We start from the raw sequence: 27,528 nt of genomic DNA, 5'->3' as shown, positions 1-27,528 counted from the left end.
TTCTTTTTTTACAAATAAGCCATTATTCACTTAAGTACTGTTAGATTACGTTATTGTGAAGGCAAGGTGATCAATCCTGAGCAACGAGCGCAGGATATTATATAAAAGCATTCGTCGTAATATTATACGTATATAATATGCAAATAGCACAATTAGTTTTGGATAAAAAGACTACTTACATCCAAATTAAATTTAACCTGATAAACCATGCATATTAATGTAATAAATTGTGTTAACGTATTTTTGTCACGAATACAAGCATACAAGATAGCAATTAGAAAGGGTTAATAGGTAGGTAAATACGAATTGACTGATTAATAATCGGCCTATTAGTATGCTAATTTAATTCATATATAGGTACATATAACTGCTTGCAAAAGTTATTTTGGTATCAGATAACCCCTTAGACCTTAAAAACTAAATAATTTTCTGAAAAAAAGAGATGGTATTAGGACATAGAACGCAGAGAACCTAGACATATTTTGAATAAAGCAATAGCCATGGATCTTCCTCAAAAGTCATCTAGAGGAAGACCTAAAAGTCATGGATGCTACAGAAAGATAACTTGATTCGAAGTAATGGCCTAGGTGACGTTATCCATGATAAAAGGACCTACAACCTGAGTTCTGTTTTTATGTTTAATAATTTATTTATTTTTACTTTATATTTTAATCAACAATTTATTTTTAATTTTTGATACATGCATGTTAGTTTGGAAATGAATACGTTTAGTTACCGCCTATGAACTTAATTTATATGCTAGTACGATTGTTTTACAGATATGATCTGTTAAACAAATCTAATTATAATGTTTTTATTATCATAACATGATTTATTTATTTATTAGATAAGCCTGTTAAAACAGCGATTTTCATTCGCCATACGTATTTACTTGTATTCAATGTTTGAAATTTTGCGTCAACGATTGGTTATTTTCAAGATTAAAGTTGGATTATCTTACAAGCAAAACCTTTAATTTAAAAAAAAAATATCAGTCACTTAATGAGAGGATGTTTTTGCCAGTGTTAAGCCTTATTTTAAATTACAAACAAAATAATAATAATAAATAACAATAATAATTAATAAAATTTTCATAGTAAATGGTTATTGCTTGATGAACTATAGCAATCTGAAACCCCAAAGAAAAGACACTATATATGTCAAATTACATAATTTTTGTCAACTTACTTTACTGCACTTTAGAGGTTTATCACAGAAATTTTGGGTTATTCTTTACTTACAGGAATCGAATCCTTAACCAAAGATCAATAAACAAACGAGCTGCAGTCCCCATTTACACGCGATGGAAATTATAAACTTTCAAAAGTAAACAAACAGAAAACAATAACTAACGACAGCGTGTATATACGTCATTGATGAAAATCATGAATTAATTTTATACTTTAATATGCAAAAGACTTTGATCCTTTTTAATAAATATCGAATAGTTTTAAATGTTTGTGTTAAATGATCTATATAGCAAAATATTTATAAATAAGAGATGAATACATAAATAAAGACGAAACATATTTTACAAAATTAAGAGTAAATAATTAAGGTAACTCGCCAATCACGTATCAAAATTTTTAAAGATATTTCAACGGAGATAGTCAAATTTTTAAGAATAAAATATTGTTAGCAAAACATAAGTCAAAAATAGCTTTAAAAATTTAGGTTTTTTGGGACTCCTGAATATTTTTAATTCAAGTTTTACTTTTTAATTAATGCCAGTATTGCTTTAATTCTGCTTCATTTTTAAACACCATATACGGTTTTTATTTAATTTTTACTTAAACCGTATACGGTGTTTGCAAATCGAAAATTGATTGGTATTTGAAAATGATGCGGAATGCATCCAAAAACGTGTCACAAGAAATGGATGGGTATTACCACAAAGTGACTGCCGACTCAATTAATAAGATTTCCGAATAGTTTGGATAAAATCAAAATCGAAATCAAAATAAGGTTTGTACTCTACTTTGTTCACACAACGTTTCACAGATGGCAGTAACCAACTCGTACGCGAAAAAGTTTTGCCACAAAGGATATATAGAACTTCCAAAAATAAGTGTTAAAATAATTGTTCAATCAAAGTCAGAATGGTCAATACTACACAAAAAATTAAGTGATCACTTAAATAAGGTATTGCCAGACGTAAGCGTATTCCACAATTCCTTCTAAAAATTGCAGTGTCTCTGTTGAGATATCAAAAAAATCGTTACTTAAAAAAGAGTCAGTAATCGATCCGAAGCGGTCTTCTGTGTCGCACACTCCTTTAACAACGTCATATATAAAAAATCTTCAATTTTCAGTTGTGCATGTTTTCGGAATGCTCAGAAAATGTACTATATTCCAGCAAAAGCAGCATATTTTTAACTTAATATTTACCCGCTACAGGGCAGAAAGTGTTATTTTTGCATTTTGAAGAAAAGGTATTGTTCAATTATTTTTTTTCCAATATACTTACTCAATATTTTTCAAATGTAGAAAAAAAATAATGGTTTTACCTAAAAAGAGCTGTTGCACAGTAAAAAGTTCAATAAGTGGCTTGATATTTATTTTTAATACATTTCACTTTATTTTTAAACTTTAAAAACGATCTCCTGAAAAATCAAGTTTTTGATATAATATGACGTTGTTGAAAGGAGTGAGCGATGTGTGCGAACAGGGGTCAGAAAAAGTAAATACATAAATATATTCATTACTTTTTCTTACCCCCATAAACACAATAAATCAAATAACACAGAAATGAAATCTTTAACAAATATAATAATTTTTAGAAAAAAAATCCAAACATAAATTATAAGATATACCACAAAAGATATTCGATTCAAAAATTGTAATTACGAAATAAAAGCAAAAACAGTTGTCTAAGTCATTATACGAGTATGTCAAGAATAATTTACGAATTCTTACCGTCATGATGTGAAAATGTGCCTCATAAATTTTCCCAGTCCTAACTTATTCATTAGTTTCACATGAGGAGAGCAGTCACATCATGCAACATGCAACATGCAACCAACATGACTGACAACGCTAAAGTTTTACAATCATAAAAATCACAATTTTATGGACGCAAATTGGATTCTATGTTGCGTCTAATTGGAAAATGTATCAAATTAGAGGAAAATGACACGAAATGGGGTGAGTTTTATGTGTGAATATATTTTATTGTCTTATTTTCTCCAACCCCAAATATTATATAATATCGAGGTAATATGTCGCTCACTCCTTTCAACAACGTCATATATCAAAAAGCTTATTTTTTCCGGAGATCGTCTTTAAAGTTTAAGAATAAAATAAAATGTATTAACAATAAATATCTAGCCACTTATTGAAGTTTTTGCTGCGCAACAGGTGTTTTTAGGTAAAACCTAAAGGTTTTTTCGCCATTTGAAAAATATTTAGTATATTTAAAAAATAATTAAACAATACATTTTCTTCAATATGCAAAAACAACACTTTCTGCCCTGTATCAGGTAAATATTAAGTTTAAAATTTGTCGCTTTTGCTAGGATATAGTAAATTTCCTGGGCATTCCGAAAACATGCACGACTGAAAATTGACGATTTTTTATTTATGACGTCGTCGGAAGGAGTGAGCGATATAATACATAATAAATATATGTGAATGGGGAAGACGAAACAAACTAATGTTTAATGTTTCTAAGTTTAATGTTTAAGTGTTCGGTCACGTCTTTCACTAGGGCCCAAAAAACATTATTTTATCGCTACAAAATGAACGACCAAAATCTGATGCGAGCATCGAATGTTAGGGATCTGGGCGTTAGATTTGTGATCACCCTGACATTTCACGATCATATAGAGGCAGTCCGTGGTAATGCATTGAAAATGCTAGGATTCGTTCTGCGTACTGCCAGGGTTTTCGAAAATACCCGCGTGCTGAGAACTCTTTATAACTCCTTGGTGCGAAGTAGACTCGAGAGCGGCTCGATGATTTGGGGGCCACACGAGCTTAAGTACTCTCTTATGGTAGAGAAAGTCCAAAAGAAGTTTTTGAGGTATCTCTACATGAGAGAGTACGGCTATTATCCTTGGCTCTACCCGACCCAGTTTCTCCAGGGTATGCTTGGCTACAATAGTTTAGAGACTAGAAGGAATGCGTATTTGATTACGCATTTTTATCGATTGTTGCGCGGTATGATCGATAATCCTGAAATTATCCAGAGCATTGGTCTGTATGTTCCCGATAGTTACCTAAGACAGCGTCGGCATAGATTGTTTCACATTCCTATACACAGGACCAACCTGCCGATGGTTATGCCTGTAGGAAGAGCTACCGCTATGTTGAACAATATCACATTGGCTATTGATCTGTTCCATGTGTCCGAAGGAGTTTTCCGAAGCGGGATTCTTCTACACCTTAAGTCTTATTGCTTACTTTTATTATAATATATACGCCTTGAATATTGTTTGTAATGCATATATTATTTTTTTATTAAATAAATTGAATTGAATTGAATTGAATTGAATACATTTTACATAGAAACGGATAAAAATAACTTTAATAAAAAGTTAAAAGATTTTTATAATAATAATCTTTCCTAATATTTATAAATTAATCTACCCTAAAAAGGACCAAATAAGCATTAAGGGGATATTCGCCTGCCTTTCAATTACTCTTTTCTTTTGGAAACTATATTTAATTATTCCAAAGTAAAACTAATTTTTCAAAAAATCAATTGCGTTAAATGTTACCTGGATTTAGAAAAATTTATGTTGGGACTTGACGAATATTGGGCATTTATGGTATACAAAAATTTTCTTCTCGTTAATTATTTTTTAAATCTTTACAATCCGAATAAAATAAATAATATATATATTTCATAATGCATTACGCAATTTTTGCCGCTTATTACTTGGCCAAAATAATGCTGAACTTTGGAAGAAAATAACATGTATATCATTCTGCATTTGGGTGATACGTGTCAAAAATCACTACCACAGTAGGTGAAAAAAAGTTTTAATTAAGAACGCCAGACGCTATCGGAATGGCCTCGGGTTTTACTTCAATTAAAATTATCCGTATTAGACTAATTAAACGGTCTGGTGGAGAGAACTTTAACACTGGCATAATATGGTAGAACATATCGCTCACTCCTTTCAAGAACGTCATAAATAAAAAAACATGATTTTTCAGGAGAACGTTTTTAAAGTTTAAAATATAATACAATGTATTCAAAATAAATATCAAGCCAATTACTGAACTTTTTACCATGCAATACATCTTTTTAGGTAAAACCAGAAGGTTTTGTTCCATTAGAAAAATATTTAAAAAATAATTAAACAATACTTTTATTCAAAAATTAAAACAACTCTTTCTGCCCTGAAGCGGGTAAATATTAAGTTAAAAATATGCCTCTTTTGCTGTGGGATATAGTACGTTTTCTAGGCATTCCGAAAACATGCACAAATGAAAATTGACGATTTTTGATTTATGACGTTCTTGAAAGGAGTGAGCGATATGTACATAGAGGGAACTTATTCAGAATAAATCCGTTCAATCACAGGTTCCCAAACTTTTAAATCAAGCGCCCCCTGATCAAATTTCGATCAAATCACTTCCACAATTTGAATTTATTACTAGATTACTTAATTAAAGCTTTAAAATATACCTGCAGTAAAGCCTCGATATAACATACTAATTGGAGGGAGGAGTATCCTTTAAATTCGAAAGTTCATTATATAAATATAACTAACTAACTAACCATCACGCCGCTTCCCCGCAAGAGTAGACAGAGAGAATAGAATGCCACAAATCTCTGTCTTTGCAAACATTCTTCGCCTCTTCCACGTTCATGCATCTCCTCATACATACCCGCCTATTGTTACGACTCCTAACCTGATCACTTTCAAGTATTTAGCATACCTGATCGTGCCATGTTTTTCTCGGTCTTCCTCTGCTTCTTTTTCCAATTACATTCGCCTCATAAATTTGTTTTACCGTTCTTTCCTCACTCATTCGTTCAAACCATCTTAACACACCTTTCTAAATTTTATCGATAATGCTTATCTCAGCTTTGCATTCCTTCCTTATTTCACTATTCGAACATCTATAATACATCGTTTTGTCGCACATTCTTCTGAGAGATCGCATTTCGACTGCGTTTAGTATACTTTCACCCTTCTTTAATAAATAAACTTTTATTGGAAATATGATACATATAAATAAACAATACAAAATAGAAACAAAATTCTATTTATTATTCCCTTAATATACTATCGCTCCGGCTAAGTCAAGTCTACGAGCAAGACGGCATTATGTCTCAAATTATAATCCTAGACGTATGACGTGTTATCGTTGCCGCTAAAAATTGTTGACATGCGGCGACACTTGAATTTAAGCTTGTATAATATTATCAGGACTTTAAAAAAACACATTCGAGCGGATGATTGTCCGTTATTTCCGAAGTTCATTAAACAGAGGTCCGTTATATCGAGGTTAAACTGTAATTAGAAGAAGCGTGATGATTTTTTTTTAATTAATCGAGTTAAGCGAGCATTAATTAATATGAATAGGTACTTATATAAATGCTTATTGAGTAAAAGATTTTATAAACAAAAAATCTATAATATATTAAAATCCCCTTATAAATACAACCAGAGCTTTTGATCATTCCTACCCTAATTTTTGTGTGAGCATGAAATAACCATGAAAGTTTTATTTGATTTGTTTTTATTTTTATTTTTAGGGTTAACAAAGCAACATATGTAAAACAGAACATTAAAAGATATACAAAACAAGCCAATTATAGTTAACCACAGAAACATAAAAATTAGTACAAAATATTTGGTGTAGATCTAGCAAATAAACACGTATTTATGAGAGGAAATGTGTGTAAGAGGGTGCGTGTGTGTGTGTTTATAACATACATTTACATACAATACAATGCTTAATATGTCGTAAGGATATATTTATTTTAATTAAATTAGAAACAAAAATTCAATTCTTTGTCGTAGAGTTTAAGAATTTTAAAATTATAATGGTATTTCTATAATTTTAAAATTATTTAAGCAATTTTATCTTAGTAAAGAAATATTAATTTAAAGTTTCTCATTTTTATTTCATTCTATGATTGAGTCTGTTTATTAATTTTAATTATTGTAAATACGATTTTTTCACTCTAATATTTATTCAATATTACCCTGGACTGGTACCTAAGGCGGAGGGCTGATCACCTTTCCTTCGTGTGTTAACGATCAAGATAACACTGTGTTTATATAATGCAGTGCCCTATGCACCATTGGGGTGCGGATAAGGGTTTGAATTGTAAATACGATAATGATTTTACTATTTTACTGTTTTCCCCGAGGTTTGAATGGGCTTGCTTGTTGAGTACCAGACACTTCGCTTCATTTCATTGAACTTTCAGAATAGAAAATTGTACGTCTGCTGATTACTGAAACTAACCTTTAGAACCCGGCACTTTGGTCTTTGGACTACACAAACACGTGGAACGTGATGTTTCAGACATCCCATTCACTGAACCAGACGTTTTTATCAATAAAAAGTGGCGCAAACGATAGAATAAACTAGTTTCAATGCTCGAATGTCAAGGAACTCAATATACCTTACAACACCAATAAATAAATGTATTTCACACATCGCTCACTCCTTTCAAGAACGTCATAAATCAAAAATCGACATATTTCAGTTGTGCAAGTTTTCGGAATGCCCAGAAAATGTACTTAATCCCAGCAAAAGAGGCATATTTTTAGCTTAATATTTACCCGCTACAGGGCAGAAAGTGTTGTTTTTGCATTTTGAAGAAAAGGTATTGTTTAATTACTTTTTTTATATGTCTACTAAATATTTTTTAAATGGAGAAAAAACATATTATTTACCCGCTACAGGGCAGAAAGTGTTGTTTTTGCATTTTGATGAAAAGATAGTGTTTAATTATTTTCTTAAATATAGTAAATATTTTTCAAATGGAGAAAAAACCTTCAGGTTTTACCTAAAAAGATCTGTTGCACAGTAAAAAGTTCAATTATATTTTTAAACTTTAAAAACGTTCCTCTGAAAAATCTATTTTTTTATGTATTACGTTCTTGAAAGGAGTGAGCGATATAATTGAGATACGTTTTTTTCAATAAATTAAGTTGAAAATGTATTTAATGCAGAATCATTTAACATTTCATTTCGTTTTTGATGGAATAATATTTTTTTTTATTAAGTGTTATTAAATATTGATTTATTTTTGTATTATATGTTTATAAAAAATATCTGTAATAATACGACTATGAAACCACAGACACTTTCAATTATCTCAATCAGGCAATAAAAATAAAATTATTTCATCCCCTATCACTTCGTTTGTTAAATGATGACGGTCGACACTTGAAAAAATTAGGCTGGGATTAAACTTTTTTATTTAAAAACATTACTTTACACATATCATTTAAGTCGATATTAAATATTGCAACATTATCATAATAAGAACGTATAATAATAAATAAAATAAAAATACTGTCCTTATTCACATCTAATCCGTCAAAATATACCGAATACATTAAAATCCGGTATTTGTTATCTAAAAGCAGTTAAAGGTGAAAACGCTACATTAAAATTTATGTACATTTATAAAAATACACATATACTCATCCAAATATTGAATTCACATCATTTCTGAGATTTACAATGAAGCTTTTATTAGCACGACATGTTATTGAAAAAAGTCATAAAAACTACGGTTTAGACTGCACAAAAAACGTTTTTTTTGTTTGTGATAGAAATGATAGAAAATCGCATAAAATTGTGACAGAAATCCTTAAATCTTCATTTTTTACGTCGTTCAACTTTTGTCACGCAAACTAGTTACCTAAATATTGGTTCACCCCTGGATAAATTAACTTTACCCCCTCAAAATCAAGAACCGCGAATATGTTTTTATCATAGAGTTTGCAGACATTATTATTTCTTTATTTATATATATATTTTTAAATTATATGTGGGATCCATGTTATAACTTTTTAAAGTAAATATTTACGAATATATGTATGGGCTACTTCTGTAAAAAAATATTAAAAAACACTAGAACGTGGTTTATTACATTTTTTTTAATGTAGTCAATTGATCGATGTTTAACTGTAAGGGTGTTTGTCCACTACACGGAATTACACAGAATTTTACCGTCCGGCACGTCAGTTAGCGTTTTAAAACGACGATTGGCTTGGATCTTTTTACAGATCGGTTCTCTTGATCGGTGAGTGAACACGTTGCGCATAAATTAGATCACGCTAAACTATCGTAGTCGCTTTCATTTTTCAAAACCGGACTGCCGGACGGTCAAATTCCGGGTAGTGGACAATCGCCCAAGTCTACAGTAATAAAACGGGACCAAAATACTAATCCGTTTATTTTATTTTTTATTTGCTCAAAGAACATAAAGCGCAGCATCAATTTAATGCATTTTGTTGATCAAACTATTATGATGCAATTAATATTGTAAAATTAAAATGCAGGGCTGATTACCTTTCCTGCATATAATTAACAATCAACGAAACATTGCATAAATTTGATGCAGTACTCTATGCACCATTGGGTGCGGATAAGGGGAATATTACCAAATTCAGAACTTCATTCATAATCCCTGACGTCGCGGAAAGCCAAGATTAATTTGATAAATACTGTTTTTTTTCTTCGAAAACATGTAAGAAAGTAAAGATAAAAAATTTATATATGAAGAATAAAATACGTCATAAATATAAGACTGGAAAGAATATAACAAATATATTATTTTTCAATAAATTTTGAAAATGGCAGGGATCGAACCCCCAACGCAAGTTTCACAGCCCAGCGTCTACACATCTATGCTACATCATATGCCTTAGTAAGGTAACTAGTTTATCTGTATACATTAAGTTAAATAAATAATCAAGATCAAATGAGTAACGAAATATGCTAATTACAATATTTACGACATTTGTATAAGGTCATAAATTACGACAAAATAAAAACGTAACTTTTTCGTATCACGAAAACTTTAAAATCAAAACCAGCATTATAAATTCCGTGATATCAGGAAAACAGGAAAAGTTCCGATCACGCCGAACGGGCGCATTAAGATTTGGTAATGTTCTTTAGTGTCATGATCACGGAGACAAGGTAGGCGACCCCTGAAACTATAGCAGGGCTGTCAAAAATAACAACAACAAAAAAACTAAAAATACTTTGAGAATATTTAAGCAACTTCTTCAATACGAGTATGTTTTTTTTAAATTCCTGTCCCGTAAAATTTACAAAATAATGTTGATATCACTTATCAATATACTGGTCATTTTCTTTATTATTTTATAGTTATGTAAATTTCATTGATCGGTAGCCTGGAGGGAAAGAGAGGGAGAGGAAGATCCCACACGATGGACCGATCAAATTAAGGCAGCAGCAGGCACCTCAGTGGTTGGAGCGCTACGTGCAGCGCAGTCAAGGGATAACTGGAGAAGAGTCATTGCTTCTGCAAGGGTCACAACCCTCAGCAATGAGGAATAAGACGGAGAAGAAGAAGAAGACATTTCATTCTTACCTAGATATAGAAGCGGTGTTATCCTAATCGTTAGATTCGCGATAAAATATATACATAGATCATCCCTGCACTTCAGGTACAAGTCCAGGGTAATGTTAAATAAATATCAAAGTATAAAATCACTCATATTTATTTTGGGCCACCTTAGAAATCAAACCTGGGACCTCAAGCACGGTAGGCTAACGCGCTTACAACTACACTATAAACGAGTATACCGGCTTCAATTGTAAAAAGTTTATTATTAAAGATTAAGTTTAGATGTCATTCAAGTCATTCTGTTGGATCATTTTAAATCTTCTTTATTCGCACATCTCGCGACTGATCATCTACGACCTTTTTCTATTTTTTCAAACTCGTTCTTCTGTTTTGCAGTTTGGAAAGTAGTATGAAGTTTATTGACATCCTTGATCTAATCGTTCTATCAATTAAAGCTCTTTTCCTGGCTGATATGCCATTAACACCCCCGTTCATTGCAAGTGTATCTTTATTTATCATCTTCTCTCAAGGCAACATAACCAAAAAATAAAAGAATTTGCTTTAAAGTCGCAAACAACCATTGAAAACCTTTTCCACATACGTAACTGTTTCAAAATACAAGCATTGATGCGTCTAGAGTCCATGGGTACCGTTTTCTTAGTATGTTCCTACAACCAATATCGTGCACAGAGTTTTTATCGGGGTAGGTAGTAGGGTTGGGTAAGGATAAGGTATAGTAGGCACTGGTCGTGTTTCTGTATGGAAAGCGAATAATCCAGGGTAGGCACTGCTTTTCTGCCTGTATACCATGGACACCTCATAAAGAATTCGTTTACTCTCCACCCGTTACATGATCGAATGGTCCATGTCTTAACCCCATAAAAATTCAAATAAATATATTAAATTAAAATATATTATAACGTTACCAACCCTATAATATACATAATATAAGCGGTCGTATCTACTACCCCTTCTGGACATGCGATCCTGATACACACTGGGCGGCACAGCCTGGCACAATCGATATGAGCCCTAAGGTACGTACTACCGGATCGTTTCATCCCTAAAGCGATGTACCCTAATGTAAAATAAATCATGACTTTCCAGCAACCCATTATTTAATAGCTAATTTTAGTAGGCTCGTCTGATTCAGCGCATTTTTTTTATAATGGAAAAAAGCGTCGCGCTGTCAACCAAGTGAATAACTTCGGCCTACTTAACGATGTCATTCGACGTAAAACTTTTTTTCAGTTTAAAAATATTATTTTGTGATATTTTTCATGAAATTTCGTAATGACTTCCACTTTTTTGTTTATATTTTACCATTTTATATATTATTTTATATTTTTACATTTTATATTTTATATTTGACATTATTAAAAAAAAAGTGAAATTTCTAATGGGTCCACGTAGAATAAAATTAAGTATTTCATTTTAACTTTTAACTTTAAAACAGTTTAAGTTAAGAGGTAAACAGGTATATATATATATATATATATATATATATATATATATATATATATATATATATATATATATATATATATATATATATATATATATATATATATATATATATATATATATATATATATATATATATATATATATATATATATATATATATATATATATATATATATATATATATATATATATATATATATATATATATATATATATATATATATATATATATATATATATATATATATATATATATATATATATATATATATATATATATATATATATATATATATATATATATATATATATGTATATCTGTCCGCCTCCGTAGTGTAATGGTCAGCACGCTCGGCTACCGTTCTAAAGGTCCCGGGTTCGATTCCCAGGGGGGGTCAAATACATATAAATGATTTTTTCACTGTAATATTAATTCAATATTACCCTGGACTGGTACCTGAAGCGGAGGGCTGATCACCTTTTCTTCATGTGTAAACGATCGAGATAACACTGCGTTTATACGAAGCAGTGCCCTATGCACCATTGGGGTGCGGATAAGGGTTTTATTATATATATATATATATATATATATATATATATGTGTGTATATATATATATATATATATATATATATATATATATATATATATATATATATATATATATATATATATATATATATATATATATATGTGTGTGTGTGTGATGTTTATGTGTAAATATACCATCACAAGAGTTCTGAAACATCATCATATATAAATCATTCAAACTTTTTCTAGCCCTTCTGAATTTGATAGTGCATAGGGAACTGCATCATAAGGAAGCAGTGTTATCTTGATCGTTAAATGCATTAAATACGTTTAATGGAAAGGTGATCCGCCCTACGCTTCAGATAACAGTCCAGGGTATTATTAAATCAATATTATAGTGAAAAATCACTTATACTTATTCTGGCCAACCTGGGAATCGACCTTGGGACCTCCAGCAGTGTAGTCAAACGCGCAGACCACTACACCCCTAAGGCGGACTTAAACTATCTTTTGCCCTACATAGTTTACTCGTAAGTTAGTTAAGCACCCTCCCCCCAACCCTATGGGTACCTACGTAACTTACAAGTATGCATATGTGTACACGTAGATATGATCGTCGTTCACCACGCGTCGAACGTTTAATGGCGTTCATAACGACCGTCTAGACCGGGCGATTACGCAAATATCTATTACATACGCACACACACATTATTGTATATCTTTTTTGATTATTTACCAAACAAAACACGTAATACTCCGAGCAGACAACACAGCATCAGTGACCAGGTCTAGGCAAGAGTCCATAGTCTGAGGAACAGGATCGAAGCTGAAGTTTACGTCTGGGATTTCCTGATCAATATGTTGTCAATAATACATATATGTTTGTTTATCATTGATAGACAATCAGGTTCAATTTACTTTCACAAGAAATAAAAGACTAATGTGTTTGTCCGCCTCCGTGGTGTAATGTTTAGCCTGCTTAGCTACCGTGCTTGAGTTTACGGGTTCAATTCCCAGGAGGGGTGCAAATAAATATTACTTATTTTACACTCTAATATTTATTTAATATTACCCTGGACTGGTCCCTGAAGCGCAGGAGTATTTAACTTGTCCTTATAAAAGTAACAATCAAGATAACACTGCGTAAATACGCTGCAGTGCCCCGTGCACCATTAGGTGCGGATAAGGGTTAGAAGAAGTGTTTTCTTAGATGAAAATCTGCTAGAACTTCCCTTTATGATTTTTTCGTCATCTTTATACCATATCTGAATCATAATGGTGCAAAAGGCTCTACACAGAAGCGACACGGTGTTTATTTGCTCGTTTTTTATTCATAATATTTTGAAGGCGTCCAAAAATTTATTCCCATTTTTTTTTTTAATGTAATTTAATAAAAAAAAATATATAAATATATACAATCGTCTTCTAGTACGAAAAATAAATTGGAGATTCCCACATATATTTCATGAAGGTTTCTTTTATTTTTTGACATGGGTTTTATTTTTCATTAAATTTAAAGGAGAATAGGGTGTATTTGTTGTTTATATTATTTACACAAATATTTCAATTTCATACTATTTCTGCTAGCCTAAGCGCTCATTATTAGAAATAGGTATCAAATTGTGGTAGAGTGGGTTCGAACGCGAGAAAACTCTGACTTAAGAGTTCGCGACACTCATCACGGAACCAGAGCCCGGCATTATTATTATTATTTAATATATATATATATATATATATATATATATATATATATATATATATATATATATATATATATATATATATATATATATATATATATATATATATATATATATATATATATATATATATATATATATATATATATATATATATATATATATATATATATTTATATATATATATATATATATATATATATATATATATATATATATATATATATATATATATATATATATATATATATATATATATATGTATATTTATATATATATATATATATATATATATATATATATATATATATATATATATATATATATATATATATATATATATATATATATATATATATATATATATATATATATATATATATATATATATATATATATATATATATATATATATACATTCAAAATCAAATAAAATGTGACGGTTATTTTTAAAATTTAATTAATTGATTTTATTTGAATCCGTAACACGACCAGCAAATACTTCTTTAAGTCAAATTTATAGACATATTTGCATTATTTTTACTATTATTTCATATATGTATAAATATATAAATAAAATAAATATAATATCAATGAAATCATCTCCTTTCATGTTTGAGATATCGAGTGTCACACTTAAAACTTTCTTCACTTTCAAGTGAGCAAAATGTGCATAATTATACTATTATCTTTTCATAACAATATTACATCGCAAATAATGAGTCTATTATAAAAAAAAATGCTTACAATTTATGCATGCACATGACGATATGTTATATTTAGAGCGTGCTCAAGACGACCAAAGTCCGCATAAGTTATTCTCGATATAATAACATCATTATTATATCGTCCGACATCAAGTAAACAGTTTAGATTATGTTGCAAGTAAACTTTTCCAGAGTAAGAGGTCATTTGGAAATTTTAAAATGATTTATTATTACATCAGGAACAAAGTACAAGGAAGCCATGACTGGCGAAATATTACAAAAATATTACATTAAATTTTTATAACACGTATCGGTTTCCGATTTCAGTTTTCACGAATGTAACTTATTGTCGACCTTAGTTAAGTACGCCTTAATTGTAATAGATATTTAACTTACCCGACAGCTGTACCCAGCAAAAAAAATTATTAAATATCTTTGAATCTAACACTCTCCGCATCATTCATCGTTTACTTTGTATAATACCAAAGTATATAGTATAAACGATAAGGAGAGTGTTATACTACCATACCAAAAACTTAACATGCTTGTATATACAAAATATTTTAAAATCATTTACATTCGTTAGAATAACAAAAAAAAAATAAGTTTCTTTAATTTTCTTGCAAATTAATACTTAAAAATTAAATACAACATTTTGAGTGTGTCCAAATACTTGTTCACAAAATCTGGATTATCTCCAATTACAGGAGTTATTTTCATGTTATTTTTTGACATCTCATCAAAGATGAAGAAGAATATGGAAGTCTGGGCATTTACGGGGCTGACGACCGTCATCGGCTGGTTTAAGTGATCACTTTACACACGTGTAACATTCACCAATTCTACCCATTATTATATAATGATGCCGATGACGGTCGTCAGCCCCGTAAATGCCCAGACTTCCATATTCTTCTTCATCTTTGATGAGATGTCAAAAAATAATATAAAAATTAAATAAATTACATAATCAGTGCATATGTATATGAACGTAAACCAGACATAATCTCGTATGATTTAAGTAACTTGTTCTTAGTATTTCTATATAATATAAAATTGGCATTACAAAACATAATTAAATTTAGTGAAAAAAATCTCAATATTTCAATCGTTTCCTCCATAAGACCCAATAAAAGATAAATTGCAATCGATTATTTGACGTTGTCCACCTTTGTGTTGTAATGGTTAGCGTGTTAAGCTATCGTGCCGAAAGTCCCGGGTTCGATTCCCAGGGGGGTGAAAATGAATATTAGTGATTTTACACACCAATATTTATTTAATATTTCATTGGACTGGTCCCTGAAGTGCAGGAGTGATCACCTTGCCTTCATGTAAGAGACGATCATGATAACACTGCGTCTATACGATACAGTGCCCTATACACCATTAGGTGCGTATGAGGGTTAGACCAACATTTAGACGGTTAGAAAACAAAGTTTTTGTATTGAAAAATTAGTTTGTCTTCGAAATAAATACATATATGGTTTTGAAAAGATTAGAGTTATTGAAAGGTTAAAAAATATATAAAAATACGTTTTCAATACACCTGTATATTCTTTAAAAAAATCTAATTCCAATATATGTATATTCTAACCCTCGCGGAACGTTCAAATCTAGAAATTTCAAATCAAAACGCGGTCGATCGTGTTTAGATTTGAGATCTCAGCCTTAAGTATCATTGGTGTAATTGATTAGTATAAAATCTGTCGTGAAATCGCCGAAATAGAACAAATTTCGTAAGCCATGACCGTCTGACACACCACGCCCGCGTGAACCGGACATCTCTGGACCAGCTCTTAAACCCAATCTCGAATCAGAAAAATTATCACAACTGCCAACCGATCCGATTTCAAAAAGTCGTAACTAGCTGGCAAATTCATATTAATTACGACAATTTATCACAGCTTTTTTGGGAGTTCCGTCAATAGGATGTCACGAATGACATTGCTCCTTGTACCCGTTTAACTTTAACGTAGGTATTCTACGCTAAGTGTTATGATAAGAAAACATGTATGAGGTAACACTACATATGTCGATCACTCCTTGCAACAACGTCATAGATCAAAAATCGTCAATTTTCAGTCGTTCATGTTTTCGGAATGCCCAGAAAATGTACTATATCCCAGCAAAAGTGGCATATTTTTAACTTCATATTTACCGGCTACAGGGCAGAAAGTATTGTTTTTGCATTTTGAAGAAACGGTATTGTTTAATTATATTTTTAATATGATAAAAATTGTTCAAATGGAGAAAAAACATTCAGGTTTTACCTAAAAAGATCTGTTGCACAGTAAAAAGTTCAATAAATGGAATGATATTTATTTTTAATACATTTTAATATATTTTTAAACTTTAAAAACGATCTCCTGAAAAATCAAGTTTTTTTTTATATATAACGTTGTTGAAAGGAGTGAGCGATATGTGTCGCCTACTTTCAAAGTCCGCCAGATCCATGTAAGTCGATTTTACAAAAATGCAAAATTCCCCGGGTAACATTTATGTTTGAAAGATTTGTCTATCTTCAGATAAAATATTATGAAATAGAGAATTTCCCCATTTTTTTTAGTATTTAAAAAAATACGAGACACAATTCGATAATGACGTCATCTTAATTTTTGACCTATCCCCGCCCTCTGATTGGCGGATATGGATCAGAAGGCAAGTTCCGTGAAGCGGAATTTGGCGGTACAACGCTGTTTTTAAGTATTGTTTAGCAGGGTTTTCAAGAATATAAATATTTTAAACAATAAAACCCACAATTAGCATTCCTATAGAGTTTTTAATTTAAAATTGGATCTGGCGGATTTTGAAAGTAGGCGTCACATATGTATATTGTAAATAATCCCAGATGTTATACAATATTTTGAGTGTATCTAAATACTTGTTCACAAATCTGGATTATTTCCACTTAGTACATATTAATTTTTTTAAATCAACATCTCAACATAAATGAAGAAGAATACGGAAAAAACAGTCTCTGCTAAATAAAAGTTTTCCTCGATAAAAAAAAGAACATTATGACTTTTGTTTAACTTTTAGGTGAATTCTTAAAAAAGCATTATATTAAATTACGTAGCAGAAGAAGACCTAGGAAAACTTGGCATAATCAAGATTTTATAATACTTAAAAGTAGTCAGGTGGTGTCTGAAATAACTGCGAGTATATGAAGATGCATTAATGCATAAATAAAAAGATGCATTAATGCAGAAGAGGCGAAGATTACAAAGACAGATTGGTGTAGCATTCTATTCTCTCTGCCTACTCCCGCGGCAAAGCGGTGTTACTTAGTTAGATTGAAAGAAGTATTACTTTATTATATAAAGTAAATTAGCAGGATTTCCTGGTAAAAATATTAATATTTATACCTACGAACATTTAACAGTTCACTACATACATATCGCTCACTCCTTTCAACAACGTCATTTATCAAAAATCGTCAATTTTCAGTTGTGCATGTTTTCGGAATGCCTAGAAAATGTACTATAACCCAGCAAAAGCGACATATTTTCAACTTAATATTTACCCGCTACCGGGCAGAAAGTGTTGTGTTTTGCATTTTGAAGAAAAGGTAGTGTTTAATTATTTTTTAAATATACTATATATTTTTCAAATGGATAAAAAACCTTCAGGTTTTACCTAAAAAGATCTGTTGCACAGTAAAAAGTTCAATAAGTGGCTTGATATTTATTTTTAATACATTGTGTTATATTTTTAAACTTTAAAATCGTTCAACTGAAAAATCAAGTTTTTTGATTTATGACGTTCTTGAAAGGAGTGAGCGATATATCTAACATACCTACGATCCACGTGATCAGACACGTGTGAATCCAACAGCTGATGTTACTAGATAAACTGATTAGCGAAAACTTAATGGTAACTACAACTGCAGAATTACATACAACGTATAGTTGCTAGATAAATATGGGTAAACAATATTTAGGGCACTTGCTATGCTATACGAAATTGCATACACGATATACACATTGAGGGAGTAGCTGGCGAGCTACCCGGCTGATATAGAGTCCTGTGGGACTCTATCTAGCTCCGCATCTTTTTTAAAGCTACTAAAATTTAACTCTCCGCAACCAATGGTGCATAAGGTACCAGAACGTGTAGAAGCAATGATATCTTGATGGTTAAATACATTAAAGTTAAGTTTTTTTTATTAGGAAACCAACAGAAAATTTACAAAAATAACAAAACAAAATAAAATTTAAAGAGAAAAATCCATTAACAGGTTTTCACCTAACTAATCTAAAAATAAAAAAATAAACTGTCATGCATAAAAGTATAACTATATAATAAACTTACATTTAATACATACTGTAAAATTACAAAATAATTTTGATGTCACTTATAAATAGGTGATTTCCCTGTTTTTTTCTAACCCGATGGTATAAAAAACAGTGTTATCTTGGTCGGTAAATACATTAAATATGAAGGAAAGTTGGTCAGCCCGCCGCTTCAGGTACCAGTCTAGGGTTATATTAAATGAATATTACAGTGAAATTCACTAATTTTTATTCTTGCACTTCAGGGAATCGAACCCGGGACCTTAGGCACAGTAACCTAAAGCGCTAACCACATCACTATATAGGCGGACTTATATAAACACCCGTCAAATATATATATGGGTGTATGTATTTCAAAACAATGACTTAAAAGTAAGGTCATTAATTAAGAATGAAATACCATTAATTAAAAAAATCGTTCCTGGATTTCTTCTATCTCTGCCCCTTCACTCCTTTCCTGATCCTTCTTCATTTTAAATTTAAACCTCTACAATTTTAGTTATTTTAAAAATTTCACTAAAGTTTGCCATATGTTAAATTTGTGCAAGACTAGCTATTTTTTTTTATTCTGTAAAAATATTATTAGTTACAATACCGGAATCCAAACATAATTAAAAAAAAACATATTCACCAATATTTTTTAATGTCATTCCAACCTAAATCGTAATTACTTAAAACCCCTGATGACTAGTCGGGAAACTTTTAAATTCCCAATATTCAATTTATATATTTTTTTTTAAAGATAAATATTTGTGTTTTTATTATTTATAAAAATACTCCTATTTCCATACTATTTATGTAAGCTTAAACGGCTCATTATTAAAAAAATAGGCATTAATTTATGGTAGGGGGGGTTCGAACCCAGAAACTCTGACTCAAGAGTCCGTGACACTAACCACGGGATCACAACCCGACTAAATATTTTAAATCTCTATTATTTATAAGTAAGTCATGTAAATTCCTGCAATGAGAGTCAAATCCCGTAATTAAAGCTAACTTTTGAGTTTAAAGTAAGTACTGTGCATAGTACTTTAAAGTCAATAGTTTTATATAGATTATCAAAGTAGTATGTGTCTAGTGAATAATCAAAAGTTGGGTGTTTATATTGAAGCGATTCAATTTTAAATGCGAAAATGAGATAGTGTAATCTACTTATAAGGCATTTAACATTTCCGATATTTGTAAGCATAAACTAGCAGTCATTAGGTACTTGACTGGATTCACTCCCTAGAAGCATGATCGGAATAAAACAAAACAATAATACTAATTATTATTTGTGATTAACATTATATAATGTATCCGTCAAACATATTGTACTCATTTAGATATGAATTTGGAGCGCAGCACCAACCACTCTGCTATCATATCAATTGCGATAGAGCTAACACCGATATGATTAAATGTAGTGCCATAAGCACCGCCTGAATTTTACTTTTTTAGAATACATATTGAAAAAATATTTTTATAATTCTTTAACTTAAAAAAGGTAAGGACCTTTCAGTAACTCATTTCTTTTCAAAACAATAAATGTACATATGTATTTCATTCAAAGAAACACGTTTTTTTCAGTACAAAAACGGTATTTTAAGCAAAAAATTCAATTATATCTTATTTTACCTGGGTTTAAAGAGAATTAAGCTGCAATAACTCTTTTTTTTCAAAACCGTATATTTATTTCGAAGAAAAACTTAATATTTTTTAACGCAAAAACGGTATTTTAAGCACAAAATTTAATTACGTCAAATGTTACCTGGGTTGTTTTTTTTTCTTTATTAATAGCCGTAGCTAATTTGTACATATTATATTACATATTGTATACTTCATGATTTTTTTTCTCTATTTAAGTATATTATCGGTTCGAAAGTACTTTACTAAACAAGGATTAACGTATAAAAACAATGAATTATGCATAAGCCTGAATTATTGTAATTATTATTGCTTTATAGTTAGGAAGTGACATATTCCTGATATCGATATGGTCCGCGAAATCATTGCCGAGGTTTTTCATTCGATGTAAAGGAGTATCGAATCCAGACACTGGTTATAATATAATTATGTTTCGATTTATCGTATGTTGGGCCTTACAACGCTTGTGCACTACTCGTAATTTTACCGTCCGGCAGTCCGTTTTTTTTTAATAAAAGTGACTACGACAGTTTAGCGTGATCGAATTTACGCGCAACGTGTTCACGCACCGATCAGGCGCACTGATCCGAAGAAAGAAGACCAAAAGCGCAAGCCAATCATCCGTTTTATCATGCTAACCGGACTGCCGGACGGTAAAATTCCTGTAGTGCACAAGCGCCCTAAATCGTACCGTGCGGTGTCATATCGCATTCCTTTCAAGAACGTCATAAATCAAAATACTAGATTTTTCAGGAATACGTTTTTAAAGTTTAAAAATATAATACAATGTATTAAAAATAAATATCAAGCCACTTACTGAACTTTTTACTGTGTAACAGATCTTTTTAGATAAAACCTGAAGGTTATTTCTCCATTTGAAAAATATTTAGTATATTTCAAAAAATAATTAAACAATACCTTTTCATTAAAATACAAAACAACACTTTCTGCGGGTAAATATTAAGTTAAAAATATGCCTCTTTTGCTGGGATATAGTACATTTTCTGGGCATTCCGAAAACATGCAGAACTGAAAATTGACGATTTTTTATTTATGACGTTCTTGAGAGGAGTGAGCGATATCACTCGCATACATTGTGTCAGGTTAGATGTTAACCCTGCATGACTAATGCTATTATCGTTCACAATGTGTGCCCATTGCAAATGAGCCGGTTCTTGCAGACAGTCTGGGGTCGAATTATGTCAATATTTTTGGGGTCAGACACCGCCCCGGTCACACACGTATTACATACTTATTACCATTGATATTTTTGCACTTTGTTGACGCGTGGTAATTTCATGGGGTCACATCTTTATTTATATTTACGATACATTACATATCACACGTATCATATTGTGTACTTTAAATATAATTATCTGCATCAGATATGTAGTTTGTATTTAAATAGGGGATATAGATCAAATTACATTTTTAAAGTTAAAAAAATACTAAAAAACCATCACGCCGCTTCCCAGAAGGGTACGCAGAGGTAATAGAACGCCACACCAATCTGTCTTCCAAACAATCTTCGGCTGTTCCACATGCATGCATCTCCTCATACATACCCGCCAATTATTTCAACTCCTGACCTGACCGTCTAAGTATTTGAAATACTTGATCATGCCAAGTTTTCTTCGGCTTTCTTCTACTTCTATATTACAAACCACATTCGTCTCACAAATTTGTTTTACTATTCTTTCTTCACACATTCGATTCACATGCCCGAACCATCTCAACACACCCTTCTTAATTTTATCGATAGTGCTAATTTCAGCCTCGCTCCTACGGTTATACAGGGTGACACAAAATGAATCATTCTATCAGAAGATGTAATAATTTGTGCAAATTACGCCATACGGCAACACATCTGAACACACCTTTCTCAGTTTTATTAATAATGCTTATCTTACATTATTTCCTTGTATCACCGTTCGAACATCTATTATACACCGTTCTGCCGCTCATTTGTCTGAGAGATCGCACTTTGACTGCATTCAGTCTACTTTCATTCATTTTTGCCAACTCCACGATTCAATTCCATACATTTGAGTTGGAACCAGAACCTTTTTAAAGTGGTCGTGATAATTTTAATTAGTTGCGTAAAAGAAAAGAATTGAGGAATACGTAAATGATTTTTTTTTTTATTTTACACCGGGCATGACATTTTTTTGTAGATGCAACGAATATGAGAGTCAAACAAATTTATTAAATTTGAGTTAGGCTTAATAAATAAATAATAAAACCCTTATCCACACCCAAATGGTGCATAGGGCACTGCGTCATATAACGCAGTGTTATCTTGATCGTTTTTGCACATGGAGGAAAGGCGATCAGCCCTCCGCTTCAGGTACCAGTCCAGGGTAATATTGAATAAATATTACAGTGGAAAATCACTTATATTTATTTGAACCCCCCTGGGAATCGAACCCGGGACCTACAGAACGGTAGCCGAGCGTGCTGACCATTACACTACGGAGGCAGACAAGAGTTAGGCCTAGCAAAAAATAATCAGAAAACTTCTCAGTTCTTCTATTAGTCTTTGAACAGTATGTATTAAAAAAGCAACAACTCTTTTTTGCATGTATTTGATTTAGTTTATGCAAAAAACAAAAATCGACATATGTATAATTACTTATAACCCTTATCCGCACCCAATGGTGCATAGGGCACTGCATCGAATTGACGTAGTATTTTCTTGATCATTACTTACATGAAGGCAAGGTGATCACTCTTGCGCTTCAGGAACCAGTCCAGGGTGATATTAAATAAATATTACATGTAAAATCACTAATATTTATTTTCACCCCCTCTGGGAATCGAATGCGGGACCTCCAGCACGGTAGCTAAACACGCTGACCATTACACCACGGAGACGGACATGTATAATACTTATATAATATTTAGTTTGTACACAAAGTAATCATTGCCGTATATTTAGTCGTAATATGTTTAAAAATGTATAATTCATTAATATTTAAGAAATAAAATTAAAGACTAAAGAACTAAAACACAATTATTTTTCATTTATCAATTTTTATATCCCTTGTCAACGATTGCAAATCCTTTTAATAAGCTACAATATTATGTTTTGTGTAACATGTTAAAGAAGATATTTGGTTATTACAATCTCCTGAAAAATAAAATGTTCATTGTATACTATATACTTTGCCTTGATACAATCAATTTTACATTATGGAATTATTGGATAGGGAGGATCCTATAAAACTACTATAAATCCTCTATTAATAATACAAAAATGTATTGTAAAAATTATCTTAAAAAAGCGTAGGATCTATCCATCAAACTTGATTTTCCAAGAATTTAGCGCACTCCTGTAGAATCGATTTTTAAAAGAGCATCAATTTTACAAATATTTAAAGAAAGGGAAACATTATTGACACATAATTTTAGAAATACAAGATCACAAAATAACTTAAAGACCCCAAAGTATAATACTAGTGCAGCTCAAAACCACTATTCTTTTATAGGAATAAAACATTTTAATAAACTACCTGCAAGAATAAAAAATATAATCAATTTAAAATCTTTCAAAAATGATTTACAAAAACATATAAGGCAAACTCCCGTTTGATTACCATTTATTATTTCTTATTTTTACTTCTTATTTATATGTACAAACCCTGTAAGTTTTTATTGTGACGTGTATTGCTTTTGTCTCAAGGTCCTTAATTGAAATTATCCACCAAATTGACTAATTGACTTATTGATGTAAAAATAAAGTTGATATAACTAATTAGATTTCAATATAACAAATGCTTTTTCTATATCGTCCATAAACAACTTAAAAGTGAATACAATTTTTCAACAACCATCAAAAGGGGTATTTTTTTTTTGAAAATAACAATTCATAGTTTTTTATTTTGAAAATAAAACCTCTCTCAACTCTTTTGCACTGAAATTTAATTTGGCATGTTATATAGTTCCTCATTTTAGTTATTTATTGATTCGGCATTAACTTTGTGGAATGACATGATTATTATTCGGCATTAACTAACCACTCATTTGACTCTCATACACTTAAATTATTACACTCTGTTACAAATAAAGGTCAAGTCATGAATAATTTAGAAAATTTAGAAATACATAAAAATTTTAATTCAGATAAAACAATAATTAATAATATACTGTTTCAAAATACGTCACCATTATTATCAATGTTTCCTTTTACAAAAAATGTTGTTCCTTAACCCACCTACCTATATTTATTAACCTATATATATACACCTAAATATATTTTTATTCGTTAGTTTTAATTTGTACCAGAAAATGAAAACAATCGTCGTTTTCGAAACTAGTCGAAAATAAAAATAAAACTCAATTCAGTGGATTATTCAAGTGTTTAATTGAATTTAAATCCTCATTTTAATATGTTTTAATTCATGTATATCAAATAGTTTATTTTAAATTATCCTTTATGTCAGTTAATTATTGTAATTGTTTTTTTTTGTTGCTCGTATATCTATATCCTTTATTTATTGGTATTACGATGTATTTTGTTTGTTAGAGCTGAAATCGTGAATGAGTAGAGGCTATAAAAAAATACTCAAGAATTATTGTATATGGCGACATTATGACAAGTAATACGAAAAAGGCAATTTATAAAATAAATCAGAAGGTATTATAATACTGTGCTAGTAGGAATGAAAGCTCAGAACGTGAACAAGTATGTGCAGGATTATCACAGAACTCACAACAGGCATTTCTTCCTCAGCGTTTGCTCTCACGATCCTCCCAATATTCTGCGTTTCTGTAGATCTGTCCCACGCTTCCTCCACCCGGAACCCCCCTCTCTGCAGCCCTTCCTTCCGGTCTCCGACTTCCGCTGCTTCCCACACGGCGGGAAAAACCAAACTGATTCCGTTCGCCTGTCTGGCCGTGCTCACATCAGAAACGGTAGCCGGGGGGTCGGGAAAACCGTATTGTTTAGACACGAGATGTGGGGGGCTGGAGGTGGAAATAGGGGTGAAGTTCTCAAACACACCCCCCTCGGTGTCTTCTGTTGGCTGTAGCGAGGGTACATCGCGTGCGGGAGGATTAAAACCCCCTTCATCATCGTCGGAACCATCTTCTTTCCCTTCAGATCTTTCGACGTCCTTATCAAAGGCCGCTCGAGAAAATAGCGCCCAAAGTGCTGCTCCTTTCAAATTTAAAGGGGCTCTTGAACGAGCGGTCAACCATGACACCTTCTCCATTTTACTTTTGCAAATTAATTTTTTAATTTAAAAAATGCTTTTAAAAAACAGATCACAATAAAACTACTTTCATCGTTATGGTTTCATTAGTGTTAGTTTTTAAAAAAATACTGTTTTAAGAAAAGAAAACTATTCGTCTGGGTATTTGTGGTGTATTTTGTGTGGTGTACTATCCTACCTGCAGACAAGCCCATAACAGTAGAGGCTTTGCGGATTATTGCTTTTAGAATAAAAATAAAATAAAAAGTCGTAATTTACTTTATTGCAATAATGTTAGCAACACCACTACCAATTTCAACTCTCATATGTTTTGAGTGGTCCAATGTGACCACATCATGTTATGATATCAGTGTTACAGTACATAGATAGGGGGAAAATGGCAAGAGCGCCATAAAACTGGATACATACAGCTAAGGGAAGGTAACCCCGACAGAAAATCCTCAAGAAAATATGAAGAAGAGAAACCGAGTCCCAGGCGACTTTTGAATGGGTCAGGGATGCTGAAAATCTTAAGTCGAGCATTAGAACAGCTGAGGCGCTGTTCAAAGCTGCCCAAGAAAAGGACACATACTTTCAAGTGATAGTCGACGCCAGTGGACCTAACATGAAAACCTGAAACCCCCGTGAAATCTTAATTTACAATGTAAAAATGATTATTTCAGAATTATGAATCTAGATTTAGGTATTTCTTAAGTGAATACGTTAAAGTATTCTTCCTTTTATATTATTTTTTGACATCTCATCAAATATGAAGAAGAATATGGAAGTCTGGGCATTTACGGGGCTGACGACCGTCATAGGCTGGTTTAAGTGATCACTTTACACACGTGTAACATTCACCAATTCTACCCATTTTTGACAACCACACTACAAAAATTCTTGGAAGTTCTATATATGAACCAATTTTGAAACGTTGTTCTTGAATCACTAGAAATTCACTAGAGACATATATTGGTGAGATGTAAAGAAGCTTTTTACTGAGCAGAAATTCTTTTATTAGTGTGTGAGGTCCGAATCCTGGATTATAATCACACACATGAGAAACGCTAGGAAATATCATTTTCGTTTTTATTATTTAAGCTTATAATTTAACCAGATAATTTATTTACAACATTTTGAGTGTGTCCAAATACTTGTTCACAAAATCTGGATTATCTTCAATTACAGGAGTTATTTTCATATTCTTCCTTTTACTTAAATCATTTCATTGTTTTTTTTTTATATATTACGATTAAATTTTAATTATGTTTTGGTAAGTTACATAAATAAAATATTGCACATAAAAAATAATCGTTTTATGCGTCTTTAAAAAAATATTCGCGGAATTGTTAATAACGGTTTAAAAATAATGTATTTATATTTATTTTATCAATGCGGATAAAAATTATCACTTAACCTTTACCTGTTTTTTTATTTAAAAAATATAATTGCTCTTACACGAGGCAAACATTGATTATAAGGCATAACACACTAC

General features: G+C 31.1%; 1 protein-coding gene across 1 annotated transcript in view; it reads right to left on the bottom strand.

The window, feature by feature from the left end:
- Nucleotides 1–26,054, bottom strand: part of Root (ciliary rootlet coiled-coil, rootletin) — an 84,385-nt gene extending 58,331 nt beyond the window's left edge. The window contains exon 1 of the mRNA XM_088275991.1: nucleotides 25,554–26,054. Coding sequence (XP_088132117.1) covers nucleotides 25,554–26,054 — 501 coding nt within the window. The remainder of the gene's footprint in view (nucleotides 1–25,553) is intronic.
- Between the last annotated feature and the right edge of the window lie 1,474 nt (nucleotides 26,055–27,528).

The sequence above is a fragment of the Brachycentrus maculatus genome, unplaced genomic scaffold, assembly GCF_059751285.1.
Source record: "Brachycentrus maculatus isolate JH-2025_06_01 unplaced genomic scaffold, ASM5975128v1 h1tg000037l, whole genome shotgun sequence".
Taxonomy (NCBI): Eukaryota; Metazoa; Arthropoda; class Insecta; order Trichoptera; family Brachycentridae; genus Brachycentrus; species Brachycentrus maculatus.
This window is presented reverse-complemented; position numbering and strand designations above follow the sequence as displayed.